The 20,802-nt window shown below is 37.6% G+C and overlaps 2 protein-coding genes across 3 annotated transcripts; both read left to right on the top strand.

Moving 5' to 3' along the window:
- The first annotated feature begins 314 nt into the window (after window positions 1-314).
- LOC147164448 (mid1-interacting protein 1A-like) lies at window positions 315-3,408 on the top strand. 2 transcript variants are annotated; one of them, XM_086091430.1, is made up of 2 exons: window positions 315-454; window positions 2,386-3,408. In XM_086091430.1, the coding sequence occupies exon 2, from the start codon at window positions 2,529-2,531 to the stop codon at window positions 2,967-2,969; it is 441 nt and encodes a 146-aa protein (XP_085947556.1). In that variant the 5' UTR covers window positions 315-454; window positions 2,386-2,528; the 3' UTR covers window positions 2,970-3,408. The 2 variants fall into 2 exon arrangements, with proteins under 2 accessions (XP_085947556.1, XP_085947557.1); XM_086091431.1 differs by having other exon boundaries at window positions 367-539.
- A 1,118-nt stretch (window positions 3,409-4,526) lies between these two features.
- tspan7 (tetraspanin 7) lies at window positions 4,527-20,680 on the top strand. Its single transcript, XM_086091875.1, has 8 exons — window positions 4,527-4,675; window positions 14,140-14,328; window positions 15,585-15,659; window positions 15,758-15,853; window positions 16,700-16,855; window positions 16,927-17,010; window positions 18,698-18,783; window positions 18,856-20,680. The coding sequence occupies exons 1-7, from the start codon at window positions 4,610-4,612 to the stop codon at window positions 18,764-18,766; spliced, it is 735 nt and encodes a 244-aa protein (XP_085948001.1). The 5' UTR covers window positions 4,527-4,609; the 3' UTR covers window positions 18,767-18,783; window positions 18,856-20,680.
- The last annotated feature ends 122 nt before the right edge of the window (window positions 20,681-20,802 follow it).

Here is a 20,802-nt window from a genome sequence, read left to right as displayed (position 1 = left end):
CACTTCTACTGTACGTTACAGGCCTTTGAGTTTCATCCATTTGTGGGCTCCCTCCGGTAGAATCACTGATTTAAATACAAATAAAACTTACGTTTAAAGCATGAAATACAATTAAACAGAAAAAAAGAATCAATTAAGCAAGCTGTTTTTATCCATACAGCCTGATTTAAAAAAAAAAATATATATATATATATATATATAATTGTTATTTTTGTTCGTTTTCAAATAGTATGTTTTGTGTATTTTATTTTTTATTTTATATCCATTTATGCTTTCTAAACTGCGGTTACTTTAGTGGAACTACGAATCGTCTCCGGACATATCGTGCTCACAGGTGCGCATGCTCAGTACAATCTGGGCCACTGGCTTTGATAAAAACGTGCCTATTGTGTATGAAAACTATACGGCTTTGGCGGACCAAACGTTAGTTACACGACATACCAACGTTAAAACGGTGAGTGTCTTGTTAGTTTTCCTACTGGACTCAACCGACCCTGGACGGGCCAGGGTGCGGTTTTCTCCGTCACCTTGGCGACCAGGTTTGTCAATACATTTACTACGAGGGTTAGTGGTACAAATGTACCACACATGTACAAAACTCGGGTTATAGAGTACCCCAAACCGTTAAACTATCGTGAGTATTGACGGTTTAACCATTATATTTTCAGATTGTGGTATTGAGCAAAACTAAGATGTCATAATTGGCTGAGTTGAATCAGGTGTACACGTATGAGACATACAGCCAAAGTTGCTACCAAGACGTTAACTCGACTTAGCGTTTAGAATGCATTTGCAACATAAAAAAAAAAAAAATACAATGATTTATTTTTATTTTTATTTTTATTGAGTGCTTACACAAATTATATGCATTTCTTGTGTACGCAGTTAGGAAGTGACTCTGCTCCATTTCGCGCCTGTTTAGCTAGCCTAGCCTAAACGTGCAGTTTTCTGTGCTAGGTACTGAAAGAGCACACAAAATACTGGTACAGTACTGTCTATAGATGACATTCAGTGGTGGTAGGTATAATGAAGTACTGTTCCTCAAAGTATTTTTGTACTTCAGGATAAACATTTTCCCGACGACTTATTACTACTCCCCATATGTGCAAACTGTACTTTTCTACTTTTTACTTTGTTAAATAGACTCATTACTCTAAAATAGACTCATAACTCTTAAACTCCGTGATGGACGATGTGACGGGGGAAAACATGCAAATAAAGTTGTGGTGAAGTCAGCCATGGTTGCGATTTTGAAAGTGGAACGTATACCATAGAGAATTGCGCTAGTGTCGAGCTCAGTGGTGTCCAAACTCGGTCCTCGAGGGCCGGAGTCATGAAGGGTTTGGATGTTTCCCTGTTCCAATGTTACAGGATCAGAAGTTTCACAGTTTGTTGCTGTAGCACTGTTGTTTCTGGCATTGTTTCCCAAAAATTGCAAACATGTTCTTGTAACTGTTTCGCTTTATATTGTAATAATAGTTGACATTATTCTTCCAGTGACTTTCGTTTTATGTTCATAAATTGAAACAGTTCTTGTAATATTCCAACATTAGTATTTTTGTATGACTTTTTTTCTATTAAGATTAAGACTTAACTCTCGACACTTAAAGGGGAAGTCAACTCTCCACAAATGTCTTAACAATAAAATGTTCTCTGCAGCCCCACTAGTCTAAATACGGTATTCTGGTTAATATTGTGTTAGTGGAATATGAGTTGAGCAGCAAAATCCAGCAGTTTTAATCAATATGAGGGGGCGGCCATTTTGCCCCTTGCTGCTCAGTGTAAATGACATCACAGTTGCTCAGGTCTCAGGTAACAACCAATCACAGCTCAGCTTCAGAATACAGGTGAGCTGTAATTGTTCGTTGCCTGAACCCTGAGCAACTGTGATGTCATTTTAAATCGACAGCAAGTGGCAAAATGGCCACGCCCTGAGACGGATAAAAATGACTGGATTTTGCTGCATAAGTAACTCTTATTCCGTATTATAATTACTCGTATTATAACTCAGAATGTCACGTTTAAACTGTTATGGTGGTTGTAATATTATTTCATTCTTGCAATAACTACTTTGTTTTTCTCAAATTCACTTTTTTAAAATCTATTTTTAGTATAACTTGATCTATGATGTGTTCTTATAGCAATTTGGCTTTCATCGTGTGTCCCTTTTTCTTTTTAAAGTGACTGTAGGGGCGGTCCCTGCATGCCACTTGTAACCTTAAAAATCTATCGGTACTGTCATCAACTCAAGAGCCCTTTTATATGCTTGTACTATTTCAACTTTATTCTCACAAGTCACAATTACTCTCATAAGATCAAATGTTATTCTCATATGCTGTAAGTTTTCCTTGTGATTACCATTCATTCCTTTCTGGGCCATTTTAGGTCGCTTGGGTCGGCTCCAACTTGGATTGGATGTGCACCCTGAGAACAATTTGATACATTTTAAAGCACTTTGCTCTTGCCTGGACTCCATGTGAAAGCCAAAACGTGGACAATCCATTTCTAGCCGAGAATCAATCATAAGGATGCCACCCAAGAAGAAAAACTCCCTCATGACCTGCATGAACGGCTTCATCGGCGCGGTGAACACCATGGACCAGACCGTCTTGGTGCCCAGCCTGCTGAGGGACATCCCGCTGGACGAGCGCACGGAGATGGGCCACCTCAAGTCAGACGTGGACGAGGGTGACCTGTACGCCTACTACCACCTGCTCAAGTCCCTGCGCGGCGACATTGAGTGGGGCGTCAAGGCTGCCGAGGGCAAGCCGCTCACCCGAACCGCCTCCTCGTCCTCCACGTCGTCGTCATCTACGTCATCATCTGAAGAGGATGAGGAGGATGAAAACGACAGCAACTTAGAGAAGCAGTTGCAGTACCACCTCACCGGCCTCCAGGGGGTGCTGTCCAAGCTCACCGTGCAGGCCAATTCTCTTACCAGCTGCTACAAGCAAAGGGTCGGTATCTAAGAAGCCACCTCCACATAAAAAAAAAAAAGAAGAAATTCCGCCTGCTCATGTTCACTACTGAGGAATTTGACTTGTACGTGGTTTTCGTCCACTATCAATGTCACAATTTTGTATAATGCATGTGTACACTCAAACCCTTTGAGACTTTTATCACCTGTATTTTTTTTTTCACTCAGTGACACCAAGGTGAAGCACTTTTTTTTTATTGAATTTCAAATGAATAACTTTTCCAATTGAATGCTCTTGCCACACATCACTTTATGAAAGAAAATGATGACAATCAACTCTTTTTGGTGAATTTCAAGCACTATTTACTTATGCTAAATTGTAACAACATGCTCAACTTGATGCAGGTATGATTTTTTTTGTTTCTATTATGACTATTGGCAACTGCCCAATTTCTGTAAAATTTAATTTTAATAAAAATAACTAAAATATACAGAGACTTTAAGATTTTTGTTCTCATTAAACTTATAGCCTGGGAATTTAATTCTTGTAAAATTACTGCTTTGTCTTTGAAATGTTGCATCCTTTTTTTCCACGTAACTCATACTGACCCTAGTATATCCAGTCAGGGTAGCATAAACCGAAATTGTGGGCGGTCCCTATTAAAAAAAACACAAACATTTTCTGTGCATTCTACCATTGACAAACATGCGCTTTAAAATTCAAATTTCAGAGTTTTTTTTTTAAAAATGACATGAGGTTTCATTCTTGCAATTATAAATGGTGCTGATAAAATGACATCATGAAGAGTGAAAATCTACATTAAGTGAACTTTATTTAAGCCAAGCAAACAGTAATCAACTTTTAACAGTGCTCAATCAAAGCTGGTATCTCCATGTGACTCTCTTTGTAAGACAATGAGAAGCGATGAAAGCAACTCTCATTAGCCGTGTGACAGCTGACATTTCAAAACTATTTAGCAGCTTCAACGCTGATGATATTAACCAAGGCTGTAATAATGATCCTCAATTGATATCAAAATGTTAATGTCTGTATCCCAGACAAAGATGACATGTTAGAATGAGGATATCAATCACAACATGGTGCGGTATGTGGACAATGGTAAATGCAATATATGTACACATCATGGTTAATTTATGTTTAGCTATGTTTAAATCTTGAGCAACAATTTGTACATTTAACAATAACGGTAACCTTTGTGGTCAATTTTTGAATGATCCCCTTGTCGTCAAAGGCTGGATCTTTTATATGTCTAACCCCCCCCCCCCCCAACAGAATCATTTAAGTTGCCCCTGGTCTACAATGAAACCTATTTCACTTAAGCTGTATGACAAAGTAAATAATAACAGATGAGTTGGGTTAATTGCCCAAAAGTTGCCACAAAAGAGCCAAAAATTGATCAAATGCACCAAAATGCTAGATTCTACATACGAATTGGCATATTTAAAGAGCTGATGTTAGGAATGACAAAATTAGTCGAAACTCACAACCTTTGTGAATAAACAATAAACAGTTAACCCCCCCCCCCCCCCCAAAAAAAAACCTTGTGCAACTTCCATTGAATGGTGGTGTGTGTTCGGGCGCCCCCTGGCGACCGACGCGACGAAGCGCACCCGTGACGCTGTGCCTGCTGCAGTAGTGTGTTTGTTTCCGCCGCCGTCAGTAGCGACATCATGGAGACCAAACCGGTTATCACCTGCCTCAAGACCCTCCTCATCGTCTATTCCTTCGTCTTTTGGGTAGGTCCATCCTCTCGACTCAAATGGCCATTGGCGTGTGCGGCCGTTGTGTTTATAATGTGCGTGCGTAATGCTGCTGGTGATAATGATGACGATGATGATGATGATGATGATGATGATGATGGGGCGGCTAATAGCTGCTGCAGCAGCATCACCAATTGTTCGGATGTCGAAACGGTCCACCGTCGTTCGCCTGACGCTTGAATGGATGACAAACATGCCGCGAAGCTCGTCATTATTTTTAGACGTCAAGTTCGGCCCAGCGGACGACAAACGTCATCTCCGCAACCGTTCAAGTCAACAAATGACGATTGTAACGGGCCAGGCCTCAGCCCACTTTCGGTGCATGGGCAAAAGGGTGTGTGCATGTATGATGCATTTATCGACATGCTAAATAGGCGCATGTTGTACTGTCTCCGAGGCCTCCATTAGAATGTGTGTATGCCCCCTGTGAACGCGTGTTGCCATAGATACATGCACGGTGCCGTGAGCACGTATGTGACTAATAATACATACAGTATGTCTGTGTGACTACGCCATACATATGTGACGTGTGCAAAATATAGATACTACCGTAGATATGTGTGACTGTGGATATAGTTGTCAGATTTGGAAGATTAGTAACTTAGTATTACTACTATTTTGTGATGTAAAAAGAAAGAGAACATGATAAATCATTGAAAAACGTATTTTCCCCGACCATTAATGTGACCTATAACCAGTCATTGAAAAACCAACTGAAATGTTAACGAGAAAAACAGCCCCCTCCGACCAGTGTTGTTTTTTGTGTCAACGTACCTGTTGGAATCATGGCCACAAAGTTCAACCTTTGATTGATTGCATTGTAACACATTTTCCCACCTGCATTTGGGGAGATTTCAATTGTTGCCACCAAATCCCATAACCCAGACACACTCAAAATGCAAAAATGTCAGGAATAGCCTCCTAGAACAACTTTATTTAAGGTTTTAATGCGATTGGTTAATTTTGAACATAACCACAATTATTATTATGATTATTTTTATTATTATTTTTATTCAGATGAGTTAACGATTGAAGTCATGCAATTAATTACAATTAAAAAATGTAATCGCCTGATGCGATTTAGAAAAATAAGAAAATATTATTAAAAATTAGGAGCGTCAGGCGATTAAATGTTTTAATCGTAATTAATTGCATGACTTCACAAGTTAACTCATGATTAATCACACATTTTGTATCTGTTCTAAATGTACAATAAAAACATATAGAATTTCATACTCTTGTTAACAAAAGTGGGGGGGAAAGTTAAATTAATAGAAATAGTTCAAATGAATATTTTACGTCTATAACCGTCAATGGCAGTGAATGGGCATCTGTCAGACATGATCGTAAAATGGCCACAAGAGGGCAGCTGATACTGGTATTGACAGCTTCCACTAGTACTGATAAAATAAGGCCAGTATTGGCACCAATACCTGGTGTCGTTACGCATCCATCATAATTTATTTTTTCACGATATGTGACCGAGTTACAGGGATAAAGTAGGAAGTATAGAGCATTAAACATAAATAAATTGTTTAGATAAAAAACCCAAAAGTTGCAGATACATGAGGGATAATTTTTGCATCATATAAGATCCATATCTGTAGCAACATAGTTTAGGATTATTAATTATGAACTGTAATGGATATGAAAGTAGCAAATATAAAACTTTACAATATGATTGTTAACCGCAACGCGTTGCAATAATGTTGGCTTTAACACATGGCACTCGACACGTTTTGGGGTTTTTTTAAGCAATTTTTTTGTGGTTGCAATTCTCTTCCGGCCACTTGTGCCACGAAAGTATGATGTAAGCACAAGCAACAATGTGAATGCAAGACTTTTACCAGCAGTGACAAGCACTATCCGGTTTTTGGCTGAGACGTGCTGGCCTCCGTGCAGCCATGTGTCCGTGTCACCAAGATTTTATATTTAGTCGGGTCGGGCATTCGCGCTCCGAGACATGGGCGGCTTCGGGTTTCGCTGTCAGTGGGCTCGTTTTTCTGAACCCCGAGACCTCGGCGAGCTCTTGAGGCCCCCGACGCCGGCCGGCCGGGCCTCGCTTTTCACTGTCATCGGCTTGCGAAATAATGCGCGGAGTGTGAATAGCTCGGCTTGTTGTATACGTCTCGCGCAGATGGAGCAGGTGGCGCGTCGTGTCATCGCACCTCCTGCTTCTTTATTAGGAGGGAGGAAAGCCGACCTCCTTTAAACTCTCCGACCGAGATGACCAGCGTGGCGTTGAATTTCAAACAAAAGTGCAGTGGGGGTTGGGCAGAGAAAGAGAGAGGGAGGGAGCAGGGGGGGGGGCTCCTAAGCTGTTTGGAATTCACAAGCCGACATAACAAGTTGAGAAGCTCTCGTATCCTCTTGGACTTGATTTCCCGTTGGGCCTTGGAAATGAACGCTCGCAACAAGCCACTTGTGTGCAGCGCGGACAGGAAGCAGGAAACAATTTATCTGCAATCACCCAGGCCATAAACAGAACAGGGAGAGCGTCATCACTGAGAGAGACGATGCGCCCCCTCGAGAGAATCGCCATTTATAGATGAAACTCGTTATGGCGAGACAACACATCCACGCGCAGCCGTGCCTCTTGTTAACTTGAGATTTTGCATTGCATCACGGAGCACTTTTACTTTCCCGTAATATAAAGGCTGTTAGGACGGCCAATTGGCTGCATTCATTTGATGAATAATGTATCCATTGTGGTTTTTATTCAGCTTTACTGGTAGAAAAAAAAAAAAGAATAATAAATGTCTTTAGTGACATTGTGACAGGTTTGTTGTTTTTATTCTAACTACGGAAAAGTTTTTCCTTTAAATTTAAAACCGCTTACAATAGCCGTTTCTTGTTCGAGGCCAAGTAGGCAACTGCCTAGGGCCCCCAAGCCACCAGGGGGCCCCCAAGCTCTATGTGTAGTCTTTCATGAAGACGATAAAAATGCCCTGTCTTTATCGGTCTCTAATATTTGTTAATTACATGCCTTTACATGCTTACAAAATAAGGATCTAAATAAAATAAACTGTGACGATAAGCAATGGCTGGTGTTTTTGTGTCACATACATCACTAACTGTGTAAGAATGATTGACAGCTACTCATCTACTTTTCCCGTTAGCGAGAGTACGAAACAAAAAACGGAAGGAAAAAAAATGGTCAAAGGAGAAAAGTTGGCACTTGTTGGTAATGGATGGTTGCAGGCGAAACTCAATTTTATTTTATTTTTAGCAAGTATGTTAATTTGTTTTGCTAGCCAACTAGCTAGCATCTGGCATTTATTTACAGATACTACTTTAACTAGCATTATGTGTAAATTATTGTAGAAAATGCTTAAAAGTGACACATTTGTAATTGGGTGCACGCTTTTAAAAGACACTGTACATCACAATTTCCCATATAAAAACTATTAATTAATTTATTTATTTATTAATTTTAATATTCTGTATTACTGCAATATTACTGTAATAAAAAAAAAGGAATATTCACTCATGGTCTATTTGCTTGATAACCCAAGGAGCTATTTTAAGTTTATTTACCTTGTTGCACTTTAAAATTGAGTTTGTTTTGTTGTGTTTTATTTAAATTAAACATGTGTTTAAACACTCAAAAGCTGTTTTATTTATTGATGTAAAAATGACTGTCAACTTAAGATGTTTAATTTTAACTGTAGTCTATTTTGTTCATAAAGTCTAATAGAATGTGCTATCGTAGGAAACCATCTAAAGGGTTATTGTAGTTTGGCAAACTAGGGGCCCCCCCAAACAGCATCTTGCCTTGGGCCCCCATGAAGCTAGAAACGGCCTTGCGGCTTACCATAAAGGTACAATTATCAGTTATCCCTAGCGCCATCTAGTGGTGAACTAATAATTCATTTTTAAAAATGACTAAAAATTGTTGTATTGCATAAATATTTATTTTTTTATACAATCGTAGGTCTAAGTAATCACAAATTATTTTTACACGGCTGTAGTCTCATTTTACTAAAGCTGCCATATTTCCCCGCCATCTTCCTGCTACGGATGCCCAAAGGACAACTTTGTGAACATAGTTAGCTCTGGTGGTGCTAGCCTCGAGTGTCGGACTCAATGGGTCCACCACCGCTTTTGCTAGTTTATTTTATTTATTTATTTTGCTAGCTTCTCTTGCTAAACGCTCTTGTTAGCCACTCCAGCCTATGGTTCTGACTCACTCCCGCTAGCTGCTCTTGTTAGCTGTTCCGGCTAAATACGGCTCGCTCGGTCTTTCTGCGTCGCTCGCCGGGCTTCGGCGTCGCTAGCCGAGGTGGTAGGCTTGCGAAGTGTGGTCTCTCTGAGCCACCGCAGTGTGCTTCTAAATGCATGCATTTCGGCTGCGTTCCATGCTATAGCAACATCTAGTGGTCACTTATTACACGCTGGGGCTTTAACTTGAATCCCACGTCGCATTGTGGCGTTTAGTGTTGTGCATAGTAAATCCTTGGGGACGCCACATGCTGACGGCGACAGCAGTTATATCACACAATAGTTGCCATGACAACAGCTGGCGTTAATGCATGACTAATTTTGCAAATATTTTTGATGCAGTACTGCTGGTTGAATAAGGGTGGCGGTAGAGCAGACTGAATGCTCTATTTACAACATGTTGTAATGAGGTCCTTGTGCTGTGTTCTTTTAAAGCTGATTTTATGCTATGTGGCGCTGGTGTTAGTGTGGTCGCTCCACAATGTTGTGGACTGGGGACCGGTTCCTTCCAGTTTCTCATTTTTTGCCGTATGCCCATAATAATCGTTTTGTATTTTCTTTTAGACTTATACTTAAAATTCCTCTGTACTAATAAATTGCAGTGTGGAAAATGTTGGAAGTGTTGCACTAATCCAGGGGTCTGCAACCTGCGGCTCTGGAGCCATATGTGGCTCTTTAGTCCCTCTCTTGTGGCTCCCTGTGAATCTCTTCTTTTTTTTTAAAGTAGAAATTATATTAGTTTTTTTTTTTAGATAAATAATATTTAAATGAATTCATGATTTAGATTTTTTTAATGAATTATTAGATATTCCAAGTTGTTGGATAAAGGGACATGAAAAGTAGATGAAAAAGTTTTAAAATTACCTAAAATGTCCAAAAAGGAAGACGAAAAGCAGAAAATTACCATAAAATATCCACGAAATTGCCAAAAATGTCACAATATTGATTTAATAGAAGGCAGCAAAGAAAATGTTCAAAAAGTAACCATAAAATGTCCTAAAAACAAGAGAAGAAATTTCCAAAAAAAAATTTTTTTTGTCAAAACAAGTAAAAAAAAAAATAGCCAAGGCAATTCCCAAAACAGGATGAAGAAAGGCAGAACATTACCATATGTCCATAAAATTGTAAAAAAGAAAGTAAAAAAAGTCAGCAATTTGACACAAAAGCAGAAAATCTAGAAATTTATGAAAAACGGAAGCGTTAACTCATTCACTGCCGTTGACGGCTATAGATGTCAAAAATTCATTTGATCTATTTCTATTAGTTAAATTTTTTTTCCACTTTTGCTAACAATAGTATGAAAACCTAGAAATAAATTATTGTAAATTTAGAACAGATATGAAATTTGTGATTAATCGTTAGTTAACTAATGAAGTCATGTGATTAATTAAAATTAAAAATGTTAATCTCCTGACGGGCCTAATTACAAAATATATATATTAAAAATGAGGTGCATTTAATCATAATTAATCGCATGGTAATTTTATATCTGTTAAAAATGTACAATAAAAAAATTCTAGGGTTTCATAAAACATTTAATGAAATGAAAAAATGTTAAACTAATAGAAATAGTTCACATGAATTTTTTACGTCTATAGCCGTCAATGGCAGTGAATGAGTTAAAATTTAAAAAAAACGGAGGATGAAAGGTAGAAGAAAATGAATCTCAAAGTGTTGGATGCTGCATATTTTTCTGTTATGGTGCGGCACTAATTAGTTCACGGGCCTTCATTACATTAGACTACTCACACACTTGTTTCCATCATCACAATGTTCACATGTTTTTCAGCTCCAGACAGATTTTATTCTTTATTCGGCCTAAAATGGCTCTTTTGACAGGAACGGTTAGCTGACCCCTGCACCAATCCAAGTATTTGCTGTATTTCAACAGTATAGTTGCACTTTGCTTTGTCTGGCTGCAGCCTTCATCGTCTTATCATGTCAACACTCATCTGGAAGCCATTGTCCTTGTCCGCGCACATGTGTTGATAAGAAAACATGCATGCGTGGCAGTTAAACAGCTGTACAAACGCTTGTTGTTTTCACCCCCGACCCTCTGAGATTGAAGTGCAATGATCCCTTTTTTTTTTGGAGATGCTTCAGCTAGATTCCCAGCGTGCAGGCCGGAAGCCTGGCGTGGAAAACAACCTCCGGCGGCTGATGGTTGTGGTCGCGCTCTGCCGATAGGGCAAAAGTGTAAACGGTGTCAGCGGGCGCCGACCTGCACAAAATAGCTTGGATGGAAATGAAGTATAGCGGCCCCTCCGGAGCCACCGGCCCCAAAAAGATCAATCTTGTAAGCCCAGTGACACTACTGCCTGCGCCGTTCTTTAATTCACAACAATTTACATGATCAAAAGTCCTGTAATATTTCTTGCATTTATTTGACTGGCTTATTATTTAATGGTTTATTTTCTCAGTGTTTGTCATTGTTTTATTATTTCCAAAATTACTGTCATTAGATCAATGATTGCTTTACAATAAAATAATAATAATAATAATAAAATCACCTAAGAAATCCTTGATATAGTGGGGACTGTGTTTTATTTTACAGTGGCTAACATTTCTTATACTTTTATGACACTTAAGAATACACTTATGTTATGTTATGGCTGGAACTAATTAACTTACTTTATAATATTTCCTATGGAAATTAGGGCCTGACCGATATGCATTTATTTAGGCCGATACCGATTTTTGGCAGAAAAAATACTGATTACGATTAATCAGATTTAAAAAAAAAATATATATATATATTGCATAAAAGCCCCGCCCTATTTATAACTTTCACTGTTAAGATTTACAATTATTTGATTGAGATTGAAATCATGATTAAAACAATTTGTGATTTCAGAACTAAATATTTATTCAACTACTAAAGCTGCTCAACTACTTAATTGTCATTGTAGCGTCATGCCCAGTCATACCTGCATTTTGTTTTTGTCAACTACAAATTAAATTAATTATTACAAATGTATTCTAAGCATTAACCTTTTATATTTATATATATATATATATATATTAGTATTTTTTTCTTGTGGTTTTTTTCACAAGTCTTGGGGCTTACTGGGCTAACCTGAGACCTCGGGGATTGTATTTCGTGCCTTGCCATGTGGAAATGTTTTATGGTTAAGACAAAAAAAAAATCCTTTGATGTTTGCATCCTTGAATTTTGAGAAAGAAATTCTTTGAATCTTTGAAATATCAATTTTAAATATAACTTGAAAGGACAATGACAAAATAAAAATAAGAACGTGCTATAAGAATAGAAAATACTCAGTAAGAACAAATACTGACTGTTCCTGTGCGTTTTGGCCTCTTGGGGGCAGTGTGGTGCCGTGCACCCATGGTGAGTACAGAAGAAAGTTGCGTTTGATTTCTATTACAATAACTCGCTTTTCACACATTGGGAAGAATTTGTGCCTTTGCATAGTGTTATGTTACCTGTGTGTATATGTTCCCACATAATTAGTTTGTGAATATTCGTTATTTGAGGGAAAAACACTCTGAAGTCGATGCTAACTTCTGGTTAGAATTTGAATGGTATCCTCCCTTCGCTTTTAGCATTAGCGCTAGGCTAGCGATGTTTTTTTTTTTTAACGAATCATGTTTTGTATTTAAATATATAGTGGATGTTGTTCTTATTGTCGTGTGTTTAGTTTTACAGTTAACTCCAGCTGGGATGTGATTAAACAGCTTCAAGGACGCTTGGGGGTCAAACAGAATAACCAGAATAACGTATGCTACACACTTGTTACTTGCTAATGGTACGTAAGCAAAATGGTGCCTTCAGGTTACTTTCACAGCGTCAGAAACTTCGGGTTTCTTCGATTTTAACGTTTTAAGGGGGAAATGATTGTTTGGGCAGATGTTTGAAGAGGAGTATTCGGCTGATTAATCGATCGGGCCTTAATGAAAATGCATATGAAACTTGCAAATCAACCACGAGGTTGTGTTTCATTTTGGACGTTCCTCTCTTTTTTGTGGCTTTTAAGACCCGGTTGACCTACAGCCAAGAGGGACCCATTCCCAAGAAAGGACCTGCCACCGTTCCAGCCGTGCAGATTTATTTTTCTGCCAGAGCCGAGCTTGTTTTTTCCCCTCCCTCTCTCCGAGGTTTGGGGGAGACATTTTGTACAGACGTCTCGCTGTCAAGTCGTGTTGACAGCAGGAAGGCAAGCTGCCTGCTCTTGGAAGGTTTAGGATGACGGCCCGCCGTCGCTCTGGGGCGGATCGTCGTCGTCGTCAGCGGGCGCTCCCCCCGGGCGCCCCTCCCTGCCCCATGCCGGGAAAGACGTTCCCAGCCGAGACGCGCACGCCGCCGCTTCATTCAGCTGCCTCGCACAACGGCGTTCTTTTATCCGCTGCCTTCATTTGAAATGCTAAGAGCGGCGCAACAGGAGGAAGCGTCTCGCGGCGGATCAAAGCGACGCCTTTGATGCGCCGCCATTCTCTTTCTCCGTTATTCACGAGGCAGGTGATCGCTATCCTGCACGCAGCATAAACGCATCCCGCGTCTCTAATTGCGCCCCTTTCTTGTTCCACCTTGATCCGCCTCCGTGCTGCCCGTCTAGAGGGAGTTGGGGTAAAAAGCCTCTTCCCTTTCCTGCTCACGCCATCATTTTACACATTGATTCCCAACCAACCAACCAAGGTGCCGCGGCACTCTAATATGCCGTGATTAGGGGGGAACAAAAACGGATTTGAATCGGTTTTAATTTAAAACATGCGAGTCCATCGAATTGAGCTGAGTTTTTGCAGTGTAAAATATAACGAAATACGTATTGAATCGACTTTTTGGACAGATATTTTTACTTTGAAGTGCCGGTCCACTTAAAAATCGAACCGTCCTTGATTCATATCGCACCCCTTATATCGAATCGTCATTTATTAGATGCACACCTTTAGCCATCAGATCATCAGGTTCATCTATCTATCTATGGCAGCGACATAGTGACAGACAAAACTATGGACTATATGCCACGGAGGAGGCGGGACCGGGTTTTCACCCATCAACTTTGTTTGATGGTCCAGACCAAGCCATTTCAAAATAAAATACGGCCCACGGGTTAAATAAAATAAAATAAACAATTCTAGTAAGTACTTCAATTATTAAACACAAACAAACCAGCTAGCATACTAGCTAGCATACTAGCGCAAATAGCACGTTAGCATTTTGTTTATGCATTTAACATACCTCGTCCTATCCCGCCCTACAGATCACCGGCGCTATCTTGCTGGCAGTGGGAATATGGGGCAAGTTGATGCTGGGCCCGTACATCTCGCTCATCGCCGACAACTCCACCAACGCCCCCTACGTGCTCATCGGCACCGGGACGATCATTGTGGTTTTTGGCCTATTCGGTTGCTTTGCCACATGCAGAGGAAGCCCATGGATGCTGAAGCTGGTAAGAAGCTACCTACCCACCATATTGCATTTTGTAATACTGTTTGAATGTGTAGTGACTATTTTACCAATGCAATAATCCCTTCCTCCATAGCGGGAGTTACGTTCCAGATCACTCCGGCAATTAGTGAAATTCGCAAGCGACGTAGAAATACCCTATAGGCATTTACGGCACGTAATTACTTAAAGGCCTTTAAACATACTTTTAAAATAATACAAAACCATTTCAACATATAATATATTAATAGCATGAGCAATGGATGAAAGAAAAACTGTACAGTGTACCATTCTCTCCGTTTACAGTAAATAACTCCTGTTAAGCTGTTGAGCTAAACTCAAAATATGCATCAATAACCCTATGTCCAAAGATGATATACAGCCGCCACCCTCTCTGTAGGCGTAAAAAGCGGGATTGAAGAGAATTGGACATTCAATTAATTTCAGCAAAAACTAGCTGAAATACTTCCTGCTTTCATTCTCCTACGGCAACATCATGATGTCACAAAATTAAAATTGCCACCATATCGTCGTCGTCGTCAGCACAACTGTTAAAAAGGCCAAGTTGTGTTCAGTTCCAGCACCATCTAGCGATTAGTTGATTGGTGCATTTCATTTTAATTAGGCACATTTTGGTCACCTATGTTTAAGATCCACGCTAATTGCCAGATGAAGGGGAATGTAACACTTTTGAGTCCCTCTACAGATGAACTCGATTCACAATGTGTGCGAGTATTAGCGAGTCAATATTAAGCGTTATTAGTGATTTTAGGTCGTTTATGTACATTGAGGTTAACGTTACCTGTACTCTGTTCGGATTATTGCTCACATTGGACAAAAACTGAAAATACATGACAATAAAATGACCGGCAAAGCATATTTCTTTGTCACTTTTATTATGTCGCTTTGCTTTTTACGATATTGTGCGTTTTTGTAGTTTTTTTTAAATCTCCTACTTCACAATAAGGGTGTGCCAAAAAAATCGATTCTGATTTAGTACGATTCAGAATCGATTTTAAATGTCCCAAAATCGATTTTATTTAAATTATTTTAAACTGTCTTGATGATAATTTGATATGTTATAAATGTACAATAAAAAATTCTAGGTTTTCATAAAAAAAATGTTGAACTAATAGAAATAGTTCACATGAATTTTTGACGTCTATAGTCGTCAATGGCAGTAAACGAGTTAACAAAAACCTCTCGGAACTGAGCATTATCTTAATGTTTATCAGTGGTGTTCTTTCTCCCTGTGTGTAGTACGCCATGTTTCTGTCGCTGGTCTTCCTCGCCGAATTGGTGGCCGGGATTAGCGGATTTGTCTTTCGCCACGAGGTCAGCGTGCCTTTCATTTCAGCGCCAAAGCCTAAAACTGTCAATCCAAAGCCAGTCAGGTTGTGATGATGTCATGTTTTTTTTTTTGGGGAACTTAGATCAAGGGAACCTTCCACAGGACGTACACCGACGCCGTCCTCAACTACAACTCTGAGGACGAGGCGAGCCGCGCTGTTGACAACCTGCAGCACAGAGTAAGCCTCACATACACAAGACTGGTCTGTGTCTTTTCCAAAGGGTGCAATTGACTTCATTTTAGTTTTAACACATTCACTGCCATTGACGGCTATTGACGTCAAAAATTCATTTGAACTATTTCAATTAGTTTAACATTTTTTCCACTTTTGTTAAGAGTATGAGAACCTAGAAAGATTTTTTTTTTACATCTAGAACAGATGTAAAATTTATGATTAATTAATTACAATCAAAAATTGTAATCGCCTGATGCGATTAAAAGAAAAGAAAAGAAAAGATTATTAAAAATTAGGAGTGTCAGGCGATTACAATTTTTATAGACGTAAAAAAAGTATTTTAACTATTTCTATTAGTTTAAAAAAAATCCACTTTTGTTAATTTCTTTTTTTAATCTTTTCTTTTTTTTAAAGAAGAAGAAAAGATTAATAAAAAATTAGCGGTGTCAGCCAATTACAATTTTTTATTGTAATTAATCGCATGACTTCACTAGTTATTTCTATTATAAAAAAAAAAAGATAAAAAAAAGAAAATAAATGATTATTAAAAATTAGGGGCTTCAGGCGATTAAAATTTGTAATCGTAATTAATCCCATGACTTCACTAGTTAAGTCACGATTAATCACAAATTTTAAATCTGTTCTAAAAGTACAATTAAAAAATGTAGGTTTTCATACTCTTGTTAACAAAAGGGTAAGAAATTTTTAAACAAACAGAAATAGTATTTGACGTCTATAACCGTCAATGGCAGTGAATGAGTTAAGATCACCTCAGTGTGTTTGCTTACAGTTGATGACATCAATTTCCCCGCAAACTTGATTCCGTTTTATGTGCGCGCGCATTTCTAGCTGCGCTGCTGCGGCGTGTACAACTACACCAGTTGGTTCGGCAGCGTGTATTATCCGTCCCACGGCATTCCCGCCAGCTGCTGCGTCAACTCCTCGGACTGCAACCCGGACGACCTCCGCAACGCAACTGTGGGCCCCAACAAAGTTTATCACCAGGTCCGAGCTGCGCTACGCACCCTGTGCTCGTTTGCCTTGTTTAACTGTTGCGTGTCGTTGCGTGTGCGCAGGGCTGCTACGAGCTGGTCACTTCTTTCATGGAGACCAACATGGCCATCATCGCGGGTGTCACCTTCGGCATCGCCTTCTCACAGGTAACGAAAAAAACGAAACAAAGAGGATGTTGATCAATTATCCCTTTTTATGTTTTGATGTATTATTTGATGGATTGATAGGGCCAGACCGATAAGGATTTTTTCAAAGGCAATTCCGATATTTGGCAGAATACAATTCTGATTAATCAGCTGATTAATTTTTTTTAAAGATATAATGAATAAAAAATTTGCGTCCCTTAATGCTTGTGACAATAAACATGACCATTTGACTGTTTACATTACTTTTGTCCAATATTATTTAACTTTAAAAATTGGCAAAAAATCTGCCGATTTTTCAGTTGTCCGATTTTTAAAACAGCTCATTTGAGCTGATAAAATCCTAATATTTGCTTATGAACTCATTCACTGCCATTGACGGTTATAGACGTCATAAATTCATTTGAACTATTTCTATTAGATTAATAACTTTTTTCCCCCACTTTTGTTAAGAGTATGAAAACATTTTTTTACTGTACATTTAGAACAGATATAAAATGTGTGATTAATCGTGAGTTAACTAGTGAAGTCTTGCGATTAATGCCCCTAATTTTTAATAATCTTTTCTTTCTTTCTTTTTTTTAATTATAAAATTCTTTTATTTTATTGTTTTTTATAATATTTTTTTATTTTTAAGAAAAGATTATTAAAAATTAGGGCCATCTGGCGATTACAATTTGTAATCGTAATTAATCGCATGACTTCACTAGTTAACTCATGATTAATCACAAATTTGATATCTGTTCCAATACAATAAAAAAATCGAGGTTTTCATAATTCTTGTTAACAAAAGTGGGAAAAATGTTAAACTAATAGAAATAGTTCAAATGAAATTTTGACGTCTATAGCCGTCAATGGCAGTGAATGAGTTAATAATGTATTGACATTTAAAGTTTTTAGTTAATTTAACTTATCTTTTTTTCCACACTTATTCAAATTTATTAACTTAATTTCACTTTAAATAACATTTACTACAGCTTTTAGCTAACATCATAATTAACTTACTTTAGTTACTGTTGAGTATGTTTGATCATTTTAGCTAATTTACTGTATGTATTGTAATGTTATATACATAATTTTTATAGACAGTTTTCTTTGTATCAAAGCTTTTTGCTTTCTTAAAAAATCTTTACTTTCGTTCATTGGTCAGTTTATTACCAATCTTTTTTTTTTATTTCTTCATTGTTGAATTATTTTCTTTAAGTAGTGGACCCCAGCATTCTTGGCAGATTCACCTATTCACAGCTTTTTTGTTTCAAATATTCTTAAAAATATATATTTTTAAGTTTTTTTTGTGGCATGGCAGTTTTTTTTAAACTTATGTATTTATTTACTTTTATTTGAATTAGTTTCATACCTTTTTAGTAACGTTTTTTTTGTATGTATTTTTCGACTTCCTTCTATTGCACTTGAATTTCGATGTTATTTTTAGTTTTTAGCTTATTTATGTACGGTAGTTATCATTTACAGCATTTACTTAACATTACTAATTAATAATTGTACTGATTTTAAGTTTGCCTATTCCCTATCAGTTTAGAAAAATGTGCAGCTACCTTATTTGATAGCTTAAATTTTTTTTAACTCATTTCACTTATTTATTTATTTATTGGAAAAGTAAACTTCATCCTTTTCCCTTTTTCTATTGCGTTTATTGTACTTGAATTCTGTATTATTTTTTTTTGTGTTTTAGCTTATTGGCATGTTGCTGGCCTGCTGTCTGTCCAGGATCATCACAGCCAACCAGTATGAGATGGTGTAGCTGACATCACATGGCAGGTGGGAGTGTGAAAAAAAAAACTTGGATGAGTTAGTCTTCTTTTGCCATTAATAATTCTGTTGTCTTTTCAGCGAGATGACGAGAAGATGAAAAAAAAAAGAGACACACAAGAATACTTTCTTTTGTTAAATCATGTTAAAACAGCTTCTTTTGCCTCCGTTTGTCTCTCTGCCTGTAATTTGTACATGATGCACAACATGTAGGATCACGTAAACATCATTCCCACTCACCGCTCTGTGTGCCACACAACACATTGTCACACTGGCACTGACTGCACTGAAGGCTCACTGACACTGACCACCCAGGGCTTTCATCGATGGATTTCATTTGTGTTAGACGTCACCATTAATACGGGTACTGGACTACATGTTCGAGGAGACAAATTAGACACGTCACGCATCAAGTCTGCTACCAGACAGTAGGGGGTGCTGTTGCACTGCAGTCGCTCTTTTTTTTCCACTCAATTTGTGAACGTTGCACACGTGGGAAGAATGAGTGAACAACACGCACTTGTGGTGTGTTTTAGAAATGTTTTTAAATTGTAATATTACAATTTTATTCTTGTAAAACTTTGTGTTTTCAATTCTGACTTTATTGCAGACTGACTTTTTTTCTCCCAAATTCAAGACTTAATAAATACTTAGGACTTATCACAAAAATTACACATTTTCTTTTTCATATGACTTTATTCATTAAGTAAATTATATATATATATCATTGTTTTCTCATCATGACTTTTTTTCCCCATTGTGACTTTATGGAATGTTAAAATTGTATCCTCCTAAAATTAGGACTTCCAATTTTTCCTGTAATATGAATTTTCGTTTGACTTTCATTCTAAGAGTTAATCAGGAAATGTTTAGTCATTATGCAACTTTTTTTTAAATACTAGACTTTATCCCCCCAAAACATTTTTCTTTTAAATATTTATTTTTTTCCATAATATTCAAACTTTTTGGTAGAAAAAATCTTAATATTTTCTCTTTAGTCTTGTAAAAAAAAAAAAATTAAAAAAAATCTTATGTCACAAAATTATTACCTTTTCTGAAAAAAATCTTGTCACAAAAAAACATTTTTTTTCTGAAAATTCGGACTTAATTTTGTAATGTTGGAGGTTATTCCTATAAGATTCTCACTTTTGTCATGTAAAATTCAGATTTTCTCCAAATATTATATCTTCTTATGCATGATTTTAAATCTGTCCTCATGATTTTTTTTTTAATCTTCACACTTTTCTCCTTTAGTTTAGAGCTTTAGCTTGTAATGTAAAACTACATTTCAATCGAACTTTGATCCTCAGAGTGACAGTGTCGTGTGTGGCGCATCGCCAAGCCGCCACTTCTATCATCATCATCATCATCATCATCATCATCATCATCATCATCATCATCATCATCATCATCATATCTGTAGATATGTACTGTAAATGTAATTTATAATAATGATGATGTAATGTTTCATTCTAATATGTTAATTGGCTGTGTTTAATCTGCTGTTTAGCCGTAAAGTATTTGTTTGCACTGACTAGTAACTAGTATTGGCTGATGTTCTGACGTAGACTTCTAGTAGGGTTTGGCATTACAGCTTCAACGTGTGATTTTCTTTCCTCTTTGATTTTGTTTTTAGCTTCTCAGTAACCTTTTGACTATTTTTCCTTGTTCTTCAGTGGCTCTTGAGTTCTATTCCGTACTTAATGGTGGCTTGTTTTTTTTAACTACTTGCTGTTTTACATTGCTTTGGATACGTGTATGTTTTATCTTGTACATACTTAAAAAACCTGTAATGCCATCCAGCTTGCACACGGGGTCACCACACACGCACACTCAAAAACACCATACTGTCTAATATCAACGTCACCATCAGTGGTCTTATTATCAATAAACTGACAAAATGGAACATTTCTTTGCTAACGTTTGGTCATTTCTGGAAGAATGTAGTTTATTTTGGGGATTACAATGAGACTGACTATTTACTTAATTTTAAAAACATTAATGTCATAATTGTTGGTATGTCCCAGG

This window comes from Leptonotus elevatus, chromosome 12 (assembly GCF_054856555.1).
Source record: "Leptonotus elevatus isolate MCC_2025b chromosome 12, RoL_Lele_1.0, whole genome shotgun sequence".
NCBI classification, from domain to species: domain Eukaryota; kingdom Metazoa; phylum Chordata; class Actinopteri; order Syngnathiformes; family Syngnathidae; genus Leptonotus; species Leptonotus elevatus.
The sequence above is the reverse complement of the archived record's forward strand: the minus strand, read 5'-3'. Positions and strand labels throughout refer to the sequence as shown.